The following is a 14,289-nucleotide window of genomic DNA, read 5'->3' on the forward strand; positions in this document are numbered from 1 at the left end:
GGCTAACCTGGCTACCCCCTGAATGGTCAGATTTTATTTATACCACTGTTTGAACCCAAATAGGCTAAGGTTAGCAACAACCCTCCCAGAAAAAAAAAAGGGGGGGCTATAATCCCCTCAACCACCTCATTATTTGGGGTTGGGGCAGAGAAGAGTAGAGAGGGTAGGGAGAAGACAAGTCTGAAAATAAAGGGTGATCATCAATAAGCAATATATTAGTTGTCCATGTCAAGGATAAAAATGTACATCAGAAGTGCTTACTTATTATATTTGCATTTTATATTATGCAAGGAATCTTGTGCTCAACTCTAGAAGTCTGTTTGATTAGGAAAACATAGGGAAACAGTTTTTATTTTTAGGCTGACATCCAAATGCTGCCTCAAGTGCAACCTGTAGGTGTTAAAAAAAAGGAGGGGGGGGGGGGGAGGCGGGGAAAGCTAAAAATCCAAGAACAGCTTGGAAAGAGATCACATTAACTTTGAAGAGTTTATTTGCACTTATAGCCTGCCATTATCAATATAATACAAGTTGGCAAACCTGGATATAAAAAAGTGTACATTAATTAGTGGCCTACTACGATCAGCCCAACTGAACACCACAAGTTTTGTTCAATTAATTCTACCTTTTTTGATTCCTCTCACTCTGCCAGTCTATCCAGTTTCATCCATTTATTGCACTCTTTCCTGTTGCTGCATTGTTTTTTCCAGTTTGGCTCCAATTACTATTAATTCCTGCTGCTGTAACATGCTCAGATTTATAGCATTGCTAAGACTGCTTGTATTATGGCCAATTATAGATTTAGCAAGCTGTTCATAAACTGGATTCAGACTGAGAAAACCATGTTTACAATTCTTTCACGATAGTTGGATGTACTTACCAGCTGATACTCGCTCCGACGGCTAAAAGCTTCCTTGATCCCAGAATCCTTCCACAGCATGCTCAGTGCAGGTACATACAACTGGAATGTAGCAGGCTCTATAGGCATTCCAGATTTGTTTTCAAAAGCCATCAAAAACATTCCATGCTTCTCATTCTCCATGTATTGCCAAGGGATCCCTAGTTTGTCCCGTGCATCAACAAGAACTCTGCAGCCCTACGGAATGATTCAGATAAAACAGAGTCAGTGATTTAAAAAAGGAACTCAAGAACTTAAAGTACATGAAGTTTACTGTGGCACAAGTCAGTATTCCTATGGGAGGATAATTCAGAAGGGAATCCAAAATATGCTACACTGCAAGGTGCAACATATGAAGGAATATAAACTTTTAAGCAACATAGCTGCTATATATCTGGGGCTGGGATGAGAGCTGAAACACTCGTAAAGTGACACATTCAGACAGTAATGGATAAAAAAGAAAAGAAAGATATCAAATGTATAACTAGACTATTTTCTGTCGGGCAACTTAAAACAAACTCCCAGCCCATCACTGTATTATCCAAATACCTACTGAAGCACCTATATGCCAGAAAGAGTGTTAAGTGCTAATATCTCTTTCCACCAGTCCTTAGCAGTTGGATTCTAACATCAGTTCAGACACACCCCACTCCTGAGAAAGTTAGGGCAACACATCCCCACAAAAGGCAGTTTTAATGAAGATTAATCGACAGATATGGCAGGACTGAAAGGCTGAAGTGGTATTTGTTGCACATACCTCAAAGTCTTTTAGTTCAATAGTATACTCCTATTCCTCAACCCAAATGATTTTTTTCCTCTGAAGAATTACAGAAACCTGCAAGGCTATTCCACTTACTAGCCATGATCTGAAATACACACTGTATTGTAAGAACTACCAAAAAGGTTGGCTGGAAGATATATTTGACTTAAAATGCAGGTCAGAGCACTACAGTTATTTAACAGATGGAGTGTTTTATAAATGTTTTCTTGTTATATATCCTGGGAAATACTTGAGGAAATTTTGAACATTACCATGTAAAAAGAAACAGCAACTTCCTAAAAAACATTGCCTGATGGATATGTCACACACATGGAAAGCTGAACAAACCTCCTTTCAAACTAGCGATGTAAGCAACTAGTTGGCTACCAGATAAACGTATGCTTATTGGGTAGTCCAGTAGTTACTCAACTAGTCGCTTCCTCTCCCATCTCCTTGCTGCCTCTGGGGAGGGAGCGGGGAGCAGGAGCCAGGGCTGGGGAGAGCCGGCTTAAATGCCAGTTCCCCCAGCATCATCTCAGTGGCGGGGGGAGGGGCAGGCAAAAAGAGGCAAAGGCAAAGCAGGGGACCAGCGTGAGCCAGGAAGCAGCTAATTCCCAGCTCATGCCCAGTCTCAGATGCTGTGCTTCTACTTTTTTAAACCTATTAAGAGCCACCAAGGGTTAGCTCCTAGGCTAACCCCACTATGGCTCAGCAGTTTCTCCCCTTATCGACTAATTATGTAGTCAATAGAAATTCCATCGACTACTCGATTAGCTGATTACCCACAATTTAACCTTAATTCAGACCTTAATTATTCAGCATGGAAGCCAAATATTGTTTTTGAAAGTGTGTACAGCATATTTTAGAGTAAACTAGACTGATTTACAGGTCGCTGTCATCATGCCCAAGAACTCTTATGTTAAGTAAATTTTTTTCCTGAAAACTCACAGGACATCATAGGACATTTGGAGGGCAAGCAAAAGGATTAGGGGACTAGAGCACATAACTTACAAGGAGAGGCTGAGGGATTTGAGCTTATTTAGTCTACAGAAGAGAATAATGAGGTGGGATTTAATAGCTGCCTCCAACTAACTGAAGGTGGACTCCAAAGGCTGGAGAGAGACTGTTCTCAGTAGCATCAGATGACAGAAAAAGAACAATGGTCTCAAGTTGCAGTGGAGAAAGTCTAGGTTGGACATTAGGAAAAACTATTTTACTAGGAGGGTGGTGAACCACTGGTATGGGTCACTGAGGGAGGTAGTGTAATCTTTAGCCCTAGAGGTTTTTAAGTGCCTGCATGACAAAGCCCTGGCTGGGATTATTTAGTTGGGGTTGGTCCTGCTTTGGGCAGAAGGTTGGACTCTACCAACCCTATGGGCTACGTCTAAACTACACCCCTCTGTCTGCAGAGAGACGTAAATGAAGCACTTCAAAAGTGCAAATGAAGCAGGGATTTAAATACCCTGTGCTTCATTTGCATAACTGCATCATGGCGCTATTTCAAACAAGCGCCATTTCGAAACTGAAACCATGGTTTAGATGTGGTTTTTTTTTGACAATGGGGCACTTTTTCGAATGGCGTTTATTCGAAACAGTGGCATGAAGCAATTATGCAAATGAAGCGCAGGATATTTAAATCCCCGCTTCATTTGCACTTTTGAGGTACTTCATTTATATCCCTCTCCCAATAGAGGGGTGTAGTTTAGACACACCCTATGATTCTATGTCTATGCGCTTACTACATAGCCTTAACGTACTACAGGTTGAACCTCTCTAGTCTGGAACTCTCAAGGCCTGACTGGTGCTGAACCAGAGAATTTGCCAAACCACAGGAGGTCAATATTGTCTGGTATCATTACCAACACCTCTATTGCTTAGTGGGCTCTTAGAAAACATTAAAGAGTGAATTAGATCTAAATTACAGCACAGAACACAGAGCCAGGACTGCTGGCTGTAAAACAAACTTAATGGGACTGCAGGAAACTTGGCCACACCCACAATAAGTGGACATCCAGCCAACTAAAATCATGTCAGACTACGGATGTTGTCAGGTTTTTTCTTTGAATACATATAGACTGAAGACTTGCTTCAGCAGCTTTCACCCCAACTTCTAGACCAAGGATGTGAAGCTTCTTGTTTGAGACATATGACAAAATAACATGTTTAACACACTCATGTAACCTTGGATTACTTAAATCTTCACTCACTGTTATAGTACAGACATAAAGAACTCATCCACTTCAACCCTTTAAACACACACATACAGAGCAAGGATATTTTGTTAAGAGAAATTGAAACGGGACAGAGTTGAGACATTAAAGAATTGAGTGCAGCAGAACATGTACTTATAATATAATAAAAGCAACTCAGAAACCATTATATAGTAATGCTCTTACTACTAGTGTTGTTTCCCAAATGTAAACAGTTAATCCTGAACGCACATATTAATACAACATAATCCTCCAGACACAATGTTCAAAGAACATGTTCTCATGATACCGAGTACAGAACACAATTCACCATTTAAATCCTCAAAATGAGATAATGAAGATATGCATTTAGGATTTTGATTTATTGGACTGACCAAAAGCTGAAAAGCCTGTTTTCATTTCCAGATAGTTAGTTCACCCCCTCTTTGATACAAAAATCTTAATCTGTTACTGTACATGAAGCTCTCAACATAAAACAGATTAGACAAAGGCTCTCATCCAGAATTGCACAAATGACTCTACATTCTTTGTGACACATCAGTTTCTCAATTTTTTTTAAAATAAAGTACCCCTTTTAAAAAAATTATAAGTACCCCTGTTATCTAGTTTTCAGACACACATTTTTTTTTCTACCATTGCAATGCATTTGTTTAAACAACTTAATCATAGCTGGGCAGGTAATGAAACTTTTGGGCGTAAAAAGTACAAAAATAATAAAGCGCTGTAAAACAACACAAAAATTTCAGTTTCGTTGATGTACCCCCAGACTTGAGGGTACTTGTACCACTGATTGAAAAACACTGCTCTACATTCTTTAAAACTAATGACATACACAAAGTACCACTCTGGGAGAAATTCAAAAATCAGCCTGTGGAAAGCTGATATTTTGGGAGTTAAAAAAAAAACCCACAACATTGCTCTGCATATTGATAATGTAAAGATTCAGTTTTATTGTCTTGAAGAGAAATGGTTATTTGGATGGTTCTCCAGGGAAGCTATCCAAAATACAATCACATTAGTTGTTGCAATTGCTATCTTCCATGTCCATTAAGTTTGATTGCAAATATGCATCTAGCCTTCTAGCCCACGCAAGCCAGATTTGACCTTTCACCTGCTTAAGACTGCAGGTCACCAGAACCTTCTCACTCAGCTGTTTACTATCTAGCTTCTCTTACAACTTCAAAATGGTTTCCACCTTTACCCTTCATTTTACTATTCACTGGAGAGTCTGATTTACAACAGCTGCTTATCAAAATAATGGTACTCCCATCAATATCACATCAGGTGTTTTTAAAATATCTGATGTGTTTCATCTCTATACAGTGATCAGCTCTTACTTTTCCTGTTTCCACGTGTACCAAAGATACCAAGGGAGTGGAGTTTATGCTAGTTACGTTTCTCTGTCTATTTTTTTTTGAGAACTAGGGATGTGATAGTGTGAACTGTTAACCAATGAGTCCAGGCTCACTGGTAAACCTTCATGATTACATAGCCTCCCCTCCCCCAGCATTGCTCCCTCCCATTAAAGGGAGGTGGGAGCTTGTGCTCAAGGTGAGCCACCTGCTCCCTACACTACTGCCTCTAATACAGAGGGAGCAATGCAGGGGAGCAGACAGGAGCTGGCATGCTTGGGGAGCTGGCTTAAAAGCCCCACTTGTGTAAACATGTAACCACTGAAATTTTCAGTGGTTACATGTTTACCTAAATAAACACATTTTAACATCCCTAAAAACAATCTGACAGCTGATGGAGATGTTTTGCAACTGTCAGCCTAACAAATGCAACTTTCCCAGTTTCAGATTTGGATGCTTCCCAAACTGACAATTTCTGTATCTTGGGGCAAGACTTGCAAGAGCACGTAGGTGACTTGAGGCTCCTAAATCCCAAGGAAAGTCAATGGAACTGAAGTATCATTTTCAAAAGTTACTTAGATGCTTTAAAAAAAAAGTTACCTTACACAATTAAACGTCTGCCTATAATTACCCCTGTGAAGGGAAATTAAAAGCCAGTGAGATCAGATGTTTAGAAAGTTTCTTTAAACAGACAAAATTTTCCCCATAAACTTTGTCATCTGCTAGTTTACTGTTATATAGTGGATCTGAGAATGTATTTGCACATCCAACACATCTGAACTGCTTCACAAAGTTTGGGACCCATATCATCCTATTATATCCATTACACATAGAGCAAACAGTTACAAAAATCTCAGTAAGTTATAGCTAGTCATGACCAGAATTAAATATCATCCAGCCTCTTGTCTGCCACTGCTCTACTAGTTATACAAGTTATGGTCAGCAAGCCAACTCTGGCTTGCCAATTCCCTACAGGTCAGCAGGACCCTCAGATAGAGCCTCACATGCTGATCAAAGTTGCTGGCCACGGGGCCCATGTGAGTCCCTGCACAGTACAACCCATACACTGGAGACTCCATGCACTACCCCATCTCCAGCACAATCCTCACAGCTCCCATGCTTGGGTTGTGCTTGTGTCATGGAATGTCCCACTCCTTACTCCAGTGGGTGGGTGGTGCAAACAAACACACTGACAGGAGCAACTGGCTGCTCTGAGCAGCATGGGGGGGGGGGGGGGGGAAACCATTGCAGGCAGTAAACCTAAGAGTCCCATTAGGCTGCTGGCCAGGCACCATCTACTACAGTAAGCACTTCCCAGTCAGAGCCTGCACCTGGCACCCCACTCCCTTGCCCCAACTCCCTTCCCCAGTTCACAACCCAAACCCTTTGCACCCCCTCTGTGGGAGACAGGCGGCTCCATGGAGCTGACAAATGGACAGCTGGCTTAAAAGCTGGCTCCGTGCACATATAGGCTCCCACTTGCTCTTCCCTTGCTGCCTCTGATGTAAAGGCAGCAAGGGGCAGGGAGTTGTGTGTAGTTGTTGGATTAACCAGTAAACCCAGGCTTATCAACTATATGCTAAAATCCCTACCCTGCACTCCCTCCGTGTATATAATAGAAGAGTTGGCCCTTGATCACTTGAATTTAAGTGGCCCCCACCATCAATAATTATTGCTCACCCCTTCACTAGAGAATGCACCTTCTCCAGTACTCCTTTAGAGACAAAAGACTATGGCAGGTATCATAACTCAAAAACCTAGTCTAGGCGAGAAATAAACTTCAGTTTGAGATCCTAGAAACAATATACAGAATGAATCCCTGAAGGATGAATCATTGAGTCATCTTTTGTTCAAGTGGTTTCTTTACTACAATGACAGCAGTAAAGACAGTGGAGGTACAAAAGATACTACAAATAGATTCTGATGAAGACTATGGCTTGATAGAGGAGACATTTAGACTGATGGTTATAAACCAGAGATCATTTTAGAACAAACAATAGGCTGGTCAGACAATATAGTATACCAAGATTATAAGACGATTCTTAAGATGGACAGAGAAGTAATACCTAGTCACTGCAATGCTATCATGGCTGCAACTTTTCTTTTCCACAGAGATAGAATTTCAGAAACAGATCTAGGACAAAGGCAACATAAGAGAGAGGGAATCAGAGTCGCTCTTTATGGCAAACAGGCCACATCTTTTAAAATATTTTTTTTTACTACAATAACTTTCTTGGGCACAAGTGGAGTTTAGTCTACACACCTTTTTATTCCCACTTGTGCAGAGTTTTAAACATATAAATGTACCTGTAATATTGCCTTCTCTAAAATATAACCTGCTTGTCTACAATCCACTATCACTAGATTCTCTCACCTCCTAACCACAGAAAGGCCCTCTTCCCACCCACATGCCCTTCCTCCTCCAACTCCAATGCAGTACCAGCATATAAGCAGAGAAATGCTTGTCTTTTACTCCCTAATCATCTGCCATAGATGAAAGACACTAAATTGCAATTAAACATGAAGTATGGATTGGATAAATGGACTGTAAGGTGTATAAAAAGCTGGCTAGATCATTGGGCACAAAGGGTAGTGATCAATGGCTCGATGCCTGTTTGGCAGTCAGTATCAAATGGAGTGCCCCAAGGATCAGTTCTGGGACCAGTTTTGTTCAACATCTTTATTAATGACCTGGATGAGGGGATGGATTGCACCCTCAGCAAGTTAGCAGATGTTACTAAGATAGGGAGAAAGGTAGATACACTGGAGGTTAAAGATAGGGTCCAGAGTGACCTAGACAAACTGAAGGATTGGGCCAAAAGAAATCTGAGGAGGGTCAGCTGTGCTCACTGCAACTGCAGCAGCCATGGACAGGTGTTTCTCCCCCTCCCCCGGCAACCAGCATACAGTACTGAAACCTTCATCTCCAGCCCCATCCCAGAGCAATGATTTACATGAACAACAAAAAAAAAAAAATCATGTTATATGAGGACCTGATCAACATTGGGCAAATCCTCCAGTAGAAGATATGTATAAACCATATACAGCTTGAAGAATCTCTTGAGTTCATCCATTTGGAAAGAACAGATATATTTCTTCACACCATTTTAGGTCCCACCCCCCAACCCTAAAATAGATCAATTAGTTTTTGCCTACCAAGATTCTGAATAATCAGAACACACCTGGAGTATGCAATTGTGCCTTCTGGGTTGGAAGGGCTTAGAACACAAAGGAGGAAAACAAACTGACAAGTTTGAAAAAAAACAAAACAAAAAAAACCCAGTTTTTGAGAGGCAGAAATACTGGAGGAAGGCCAAGACCTACTTTATTTGGTCAAATCTTCACATGAGTAGCTCACTTGGATAAACGATCCCAATACTAAATTATCCTGAACATTCTGATGGCCAACAGGAAAATTACTTTAATAGGAAACATAATCCTATATACACAGGGTGGATAATTTTTGAAAAGGGGCCACCCCAAAAGGGATAGGGGCTCAGACAGAAGGGGCAGGGCCAGGAGACTTCTTCTGCTCTCCCTCACAGAGATTCACCTGCAGTGGGAAAGTGTGAGAAGTCTTCTCCCTCTCTTCCCCGCCCCCTAGAAAGAACTGCCAGCTGTTTCAAAACAGCAGGCAGTTCCCTTTAGGCGCCTAGCGGGAGGAGACCTCCCGCACTCTCCTTGCCCTCAGGCCAATCAGGGCCTGGAAGCAGGGGAGTGCACAAAGTCTCCTCACCCCTGCAAGTGGCATGCAACAGCTAGAGAGACACGCTGGCTGTTTTAAAACAGCCAGCGTGTCTCTCTAGCCCAGGGATGGGCAAAGGGCCCTTTACGGGTTTTAAAGCAGCCAGCGTGTCTCTCTAGCCACTGCACGCTCTTGCAAGGGCGAGGAGACTTCGTGTGCTCCCCCGACTCCAGGCCCTGACTGGCCTGGGGGTGGGGGAGGAGCAGGGCAGTCACAGGCCAAATCCACCAGCTTGGTGGGCCAGATATGGGCTGCAGAGGGCCCTTTGCCAACCCCTGCTGTATATATAGTCTGTTAGGCCACCTCTGACCCTCCCCTTAAATACAAAATCAAGCCATTCTTTCCAGACTCCTAATAACTCTTCAGGGACACAGCTTCAAATAACCACAAAGTGCTAGGATGCAGGAAAAGAAAAAGCAAAGAGTGCGGGAGAAGAAAAGACTGCAAAGCCTAAACTTGTAACAACTGTACCTCCCTGGTCTGGTACCCTCAGCAACGGATTGATCCCCAACCATGAAATTTGCCAGACCAGGGGAGGTCAATGCTGACCCATCTGCTGCTGTGACAGCAGAGGTGCTGGCATGGACTGGAAGGAGTGCCCTTGGGGAAAGAGGGAGAGCAGAGGGAGGGAAGGAGTTGCTGAGCGTGGGGCCCCCGGCTTTTCCCCACAAGTGCTCCAGCCTAGGAGTACCCATGAGGATACCAGACCACAGATGTTGCTGCACGAGAGAAATCCAGACTACAGAGGTCCAACCTGTATGTGGCAATGGACATTGCAGGCCCAATGCCTTGGCCCGCTTGGAGGAAGAACAAGTACATCTTAGCATAGCAAGCAGAAGGCACAGCTCCTCCTTGTTAAACTTGAAGAAATCCTCACCATTTTGGAATGCAAAGGATCATACAACATTACTGTCCTTTGACAAGGCAATCAGTGTAGCCCCTTTTCAGTCTCTCCCAAGTCTTCACTGGCTGAGTTTTTAAGAGCCCTTCAAGATGCTCATATCTCTGCCATTACCCTCAGCAATAACAGTCCATTTCTTTCTTACTTTGCAAAGTAGTTATGGTGCTTGTCATTGTGCTATTCCTTAAAGCAGTGATTCTCAACCAATAAACATATATATCGCCGAGGGTACACCGACGTCTTCTATTTATCTAGGCAAAAATGGGCAAATATAATAGTCTACATGAAAAGCACTTTACTGACTTCACTACATTAATATTGCATATAGACAATGACTTTCTTATATTGCCCCACACAGTGTTTCTCAAGCTGGGCTTGGAATATCTTTTCTAATTAAATGGTGAAAATGAGAAAGTAAATTATTTTTCAGTAATTGTGTGCTGTGATACTTTTGTATTTGTGTGACATTTTGTAAGCTAGTAGCTCAAGTGAGGTGAAAAATGGGGCACTTATGACAAAACAGACTCCTGAAAGGGATACTGTAGTTTGGAAAGGTTGAGAATCACAGACTTATAGCAGCTAATAAGCACTAACTCCAAATAAATCAAGTCCATGCATTCAATTATATTTTTTAAGATAACACCTGATCATCTGATCCCTAGTAAATTCAGTTTTTAGTGCAGCCTATGTGAGAAATAATTACCTTATGTCAGCGTTTCCCAAACTATGGGCCACGGCCCAGGGGAAAAAATACCGGGCCTCAGCGTGCCTAGTGGCAGCCAGAAGGGGAGCAGAGTGGGGCAGAGCGGAGCAGGCAGAGGAGGGGGGAGGGAGGAGAGGGAGAACCGGCCACCGGGAAGCAGGGTTGGAGGCAGCAGGGCTGTCCCGTGGAGATGAGGGCAGGCGGGCGGCGGAAGCAGAGTTGGGGGTAGCAGGCAGTGGAACCAGGGCTGGACGGGGGGGGGGGGGGGGGGAGGGGCTGGATGGGGGAAGATCAGGAGGACAACGACGGGAGAACCAACTGCCGGAAGTAGGGCTGGCCAGGGGCAGCAGGGCTGGACTGCGGAGATCGGGAGGAGAAGGGTGAGGGAGGGGAAGAGCGGGACCCTATAGATCCTGGCAGACGAGTGAGTCTGCCCGGGGATTCCATTTTGCCACGCCACTCTCCCCCCCCCCCCCACACACACACCTTCCCTCAAATAGTTGCAAACTGCCTGGCAGGTAGACACACTCAGGCAGTGTGAGCACATCTACCAGCCAGGCAGTTCCCAGCTAAGGACTGATACACCCAATTATAATAAAACTTACCTAATTAAAAAATACCAGACATTCTATGTGTCTGGTAATGTCTCAATTTGTTTCCCAGACAAAACCCCCCAATACCAGACTGTCCGGTACAAAACCGGACACCTGGCAACCCTACCCTTCCTTGCACCCTCCTTCTTAGCCAGATACCCTACCCCCCAATCTGCTCCTGCTCCCGCCTCCTGGAGTGCCCATGCAGCGCCGGGTCACCCAAGCCCTGGCTGGGTGGAGGATGCAGCCGGGTGAAACACCGAAAATATATTCTTTTTTTTAATATGCGTTTATATTTTTGGGCTGCAAAAAACAGTACTGAAAAAAAAAAAAAAACAACGGGTTCCAACTAAAGCAAAAAGTTTTAGAAACCCTGATCTAGCCAGCTTTCTATCCATCTTACAGTCCATTTATCCAATCCATATTCCCTTAACTTACTGGCAAGAATATTGTGGGTGACTATCAAAAGCTTTGCTAATGCTGGCACCGGGGGCTTTGGGAGGACCAGAAACAACTTACTTGAATATTCATCATTTGCTTAATGAATATGCAAATATATGTTACCAGTCCTCCAAAAAGCTCATGAATGGATTTACTGGTCCCTGTGTCAAAAAGTTTGGGAATCCCACCTTTTGCCATTTCTCACTGGAAGAACCAGTAGTTTCATATAATTCAAAAGGAGCCCCCAGTTTCAAGTATGGACAAGTGTAATTGAAATTTCTAGGCCATCATGGGTCACCAAAACACTCTTTTGCATTTTAAAAACAATCAGTAATCCTGTGGCACCTTAGAGACTTATAGACAGATACATAAAATAGTCATGGGGGGGGGGGGCGTGACTGGGGGGGAAGGAGTCACTGGGCCTTGAACTCCCGTCCACAGTCAGAAGTGACTCTCAGCCAGCAAGTAGAACATAAGAACAGTCATACTGGGTCAGACCAAAGGTCCATCTAGCCCAGTAGCCTGTCTGCTGACAGTGGCCAGCACCAGGTGCTCCAGAGAAGGTGGATCGAAGACAATGATCAGCGATTTGTCTCCTGCCATTCTTCTCCAGCCTCTGACAAACAGAGGCCAGGGACACCACTTCTACCCCCTGGATAATAGACTTTTATGGACCCAACCTTCTTTAAACTCTGTTATAGGCCTAGCCTTCACAGCCTACTTTGGCAAGGAGTTCCACAGGCTGACTACACGCTATGTGAAGAAGAACTTTCTTTTATTAGTTCTAAACCTGCTACCCATTAATTTCATTTGGTGTCCTCTAGTTCTTCTATTATGGGAACTAATAAATAACTTTTCTTTATCAGCCCTCTCCACACCACTCATGATTTTATATACCTCTATCATATCCCCTCATCATACTGTACGTATAGTTGGGGTTATTTTTCCCCCGATGTGCATTACTTTACACTTATCCACATGAAATTTCATTTGCCATTTTGTTGCCCACTCACTCAGTTTGGTGAGATCTTTTTGGAGTCTCTCACAGCCTGCTTCTGTCTTGACTATCCCAAACAGTTTGGTATCATCTGCAAACTTTACCACCTCACTACTTACCCCTTTAGCCAGATCATTTATTAATAAGTTGAAAAGGATTGGTCCCAGGACTGACCCTTGGGGGATACCACTAGTTACCCCTTTCCATTCTGAAAATTTACCATTTATTCCTACCCTTTGTTTCCTGTCTTTTAACCAGTTCTCAATCTAACAAAGGACCTTCTCTCTTATCGCATGGCAATGTAATTTACACATGAGCCTTTGGTGAGGGACCTTGTCAAAAGCTTTCTGAAAAATCTAAGTATACTATATCTACTGAATCCATCTTGTCCGCACGTTTGTTAACCCCTTCAAAGAACTCTAATAGATTGGTAAGACAGGATTTCCCTTTACAGAAACCATGTTGACTTTTGTCCAACAAATTATGTTCTTCTACATGCCTCACAATTTTATTCTTTACTATTGTTTTGACTAATTTGCCTGTATTGACGTTAGACTTACCGGTCTGTAATTGCCAGGATTGCCTCTAGAGCACTTTTTAAATATTGGTGTCATGTTGGCTACCTTCCAGTCATTGGGTACGGAAGCCGATTTAAAGAATAGGTTACAGACTACAGATAATAGTTCAGCAATTTCCCATTTGAGATCTTTTAGAACCCGTGGATAAATGCCATCCGGTCCCGGAGATTTGTTAACATGAAGTTTTTCTATTTGTTCCAAAACCTCCTCTAATGACACTTCAATCCGGGACAGTTCCTCAGATTCATCACCCACAAAGGATGGTGCAGGTTTTGGAATCTCCCTAACGTCCTCAGCCGTGAAGACTGAAGCAAAGAAATCATTTAGTTTCTCCGCAATGGCTTTATCGTCCTTGATTGCTCCTTTTACATCTCGATCATCTAAGGGACTCACAGGTTTTTTAGCAGGCTTCCTGCTTCTAATGTACTTAAACAGAAGGTTTATTGGTTGACAGGGACACAGCATAGCACAGACTTGTTACAGGAACAAGGAGCAGTCAGTGCAATCCATCTTGGGGAAGCCAGAAACTCAACTCACATACCCAGCAACTGGTCCCAGGCCTCTAGGCAGCCCCACCCCCTCCTTTGTTCAGATTCCTGGGCAAAGTGTTATCTGCTGTCACCTGGTCCTCAGGATGTGAGAGACTGAACACTCCATTCATCTGAAGAAGTGGGTTCTACCCACAAAAGCTCATGACACCATCTACATGTTTTGTTAATCTTTAAGGTGCTGCTAGACTATTCCTTGTTTTTTAAATATTTCCAGTTATAGACTAACTCGGCTACCCTTCTGAAGCTTTTGAACATACTTCCACAGTGAGTCATGCCCCGCCTTCCCCTCCTTATCCAGATAGTGTTGCAGTGCCCAGGGAAATTGAGACATGCACACACAGTTACTACAGAACAGCACAGGACAGCAGAATCTCACACAACACAACAAAGCAAACACAAAACAGTGAATACAGTGGCCTACAAGAGTGAATACAATCCCCACTATGTCACAATAGTATCATGAGCACAATCACAATCAGTTTCATACATACAGAATGGGAAGCAACTGTCTAGGAAGGAGTACGGCAGAAAGGGATCTAGGGGTAATAGTGGACCACAAGCTA

The 14,289-nt window shown here is 43.1% G+C and overlaps 1 protein-coding gene across 1 annotated transcript in view; it reads right to left on the bottom strand.

The window, feature by feature from the left end:
- Nucleotides 1–14,289, bottom strand: part of GNA12 (G protein subunit alpha 12) — a 101,676-nt gene that overhangs the window by 72,073 nt on the left and 15,314 nt on the right. The window contains exon 2 of the mRNA XM_006112893.5: nt 878–1,093. Coding sequence (XP_006112955.2) covers nt 878–1,093 — 216 coding nt within the window. The remainder of the gene's footprint in view (nt 1–877; nt 1,094–14,289) is intronic.

The sequence above is a fragment of the Pelodiscus sinensis genome, chromosome 15 (genome assembly GCF_052426305.1).
Source record: "Pelodiscus sinensis isolate ZL-2025 chromosome 15, ASM5242630v1, whole genome shotgun sequence".
NCBI lineage: Eukaryota > Metazoa > Chordata > Testudines > Trionychidae > Pelodiscus > Pelodiscus sinensis.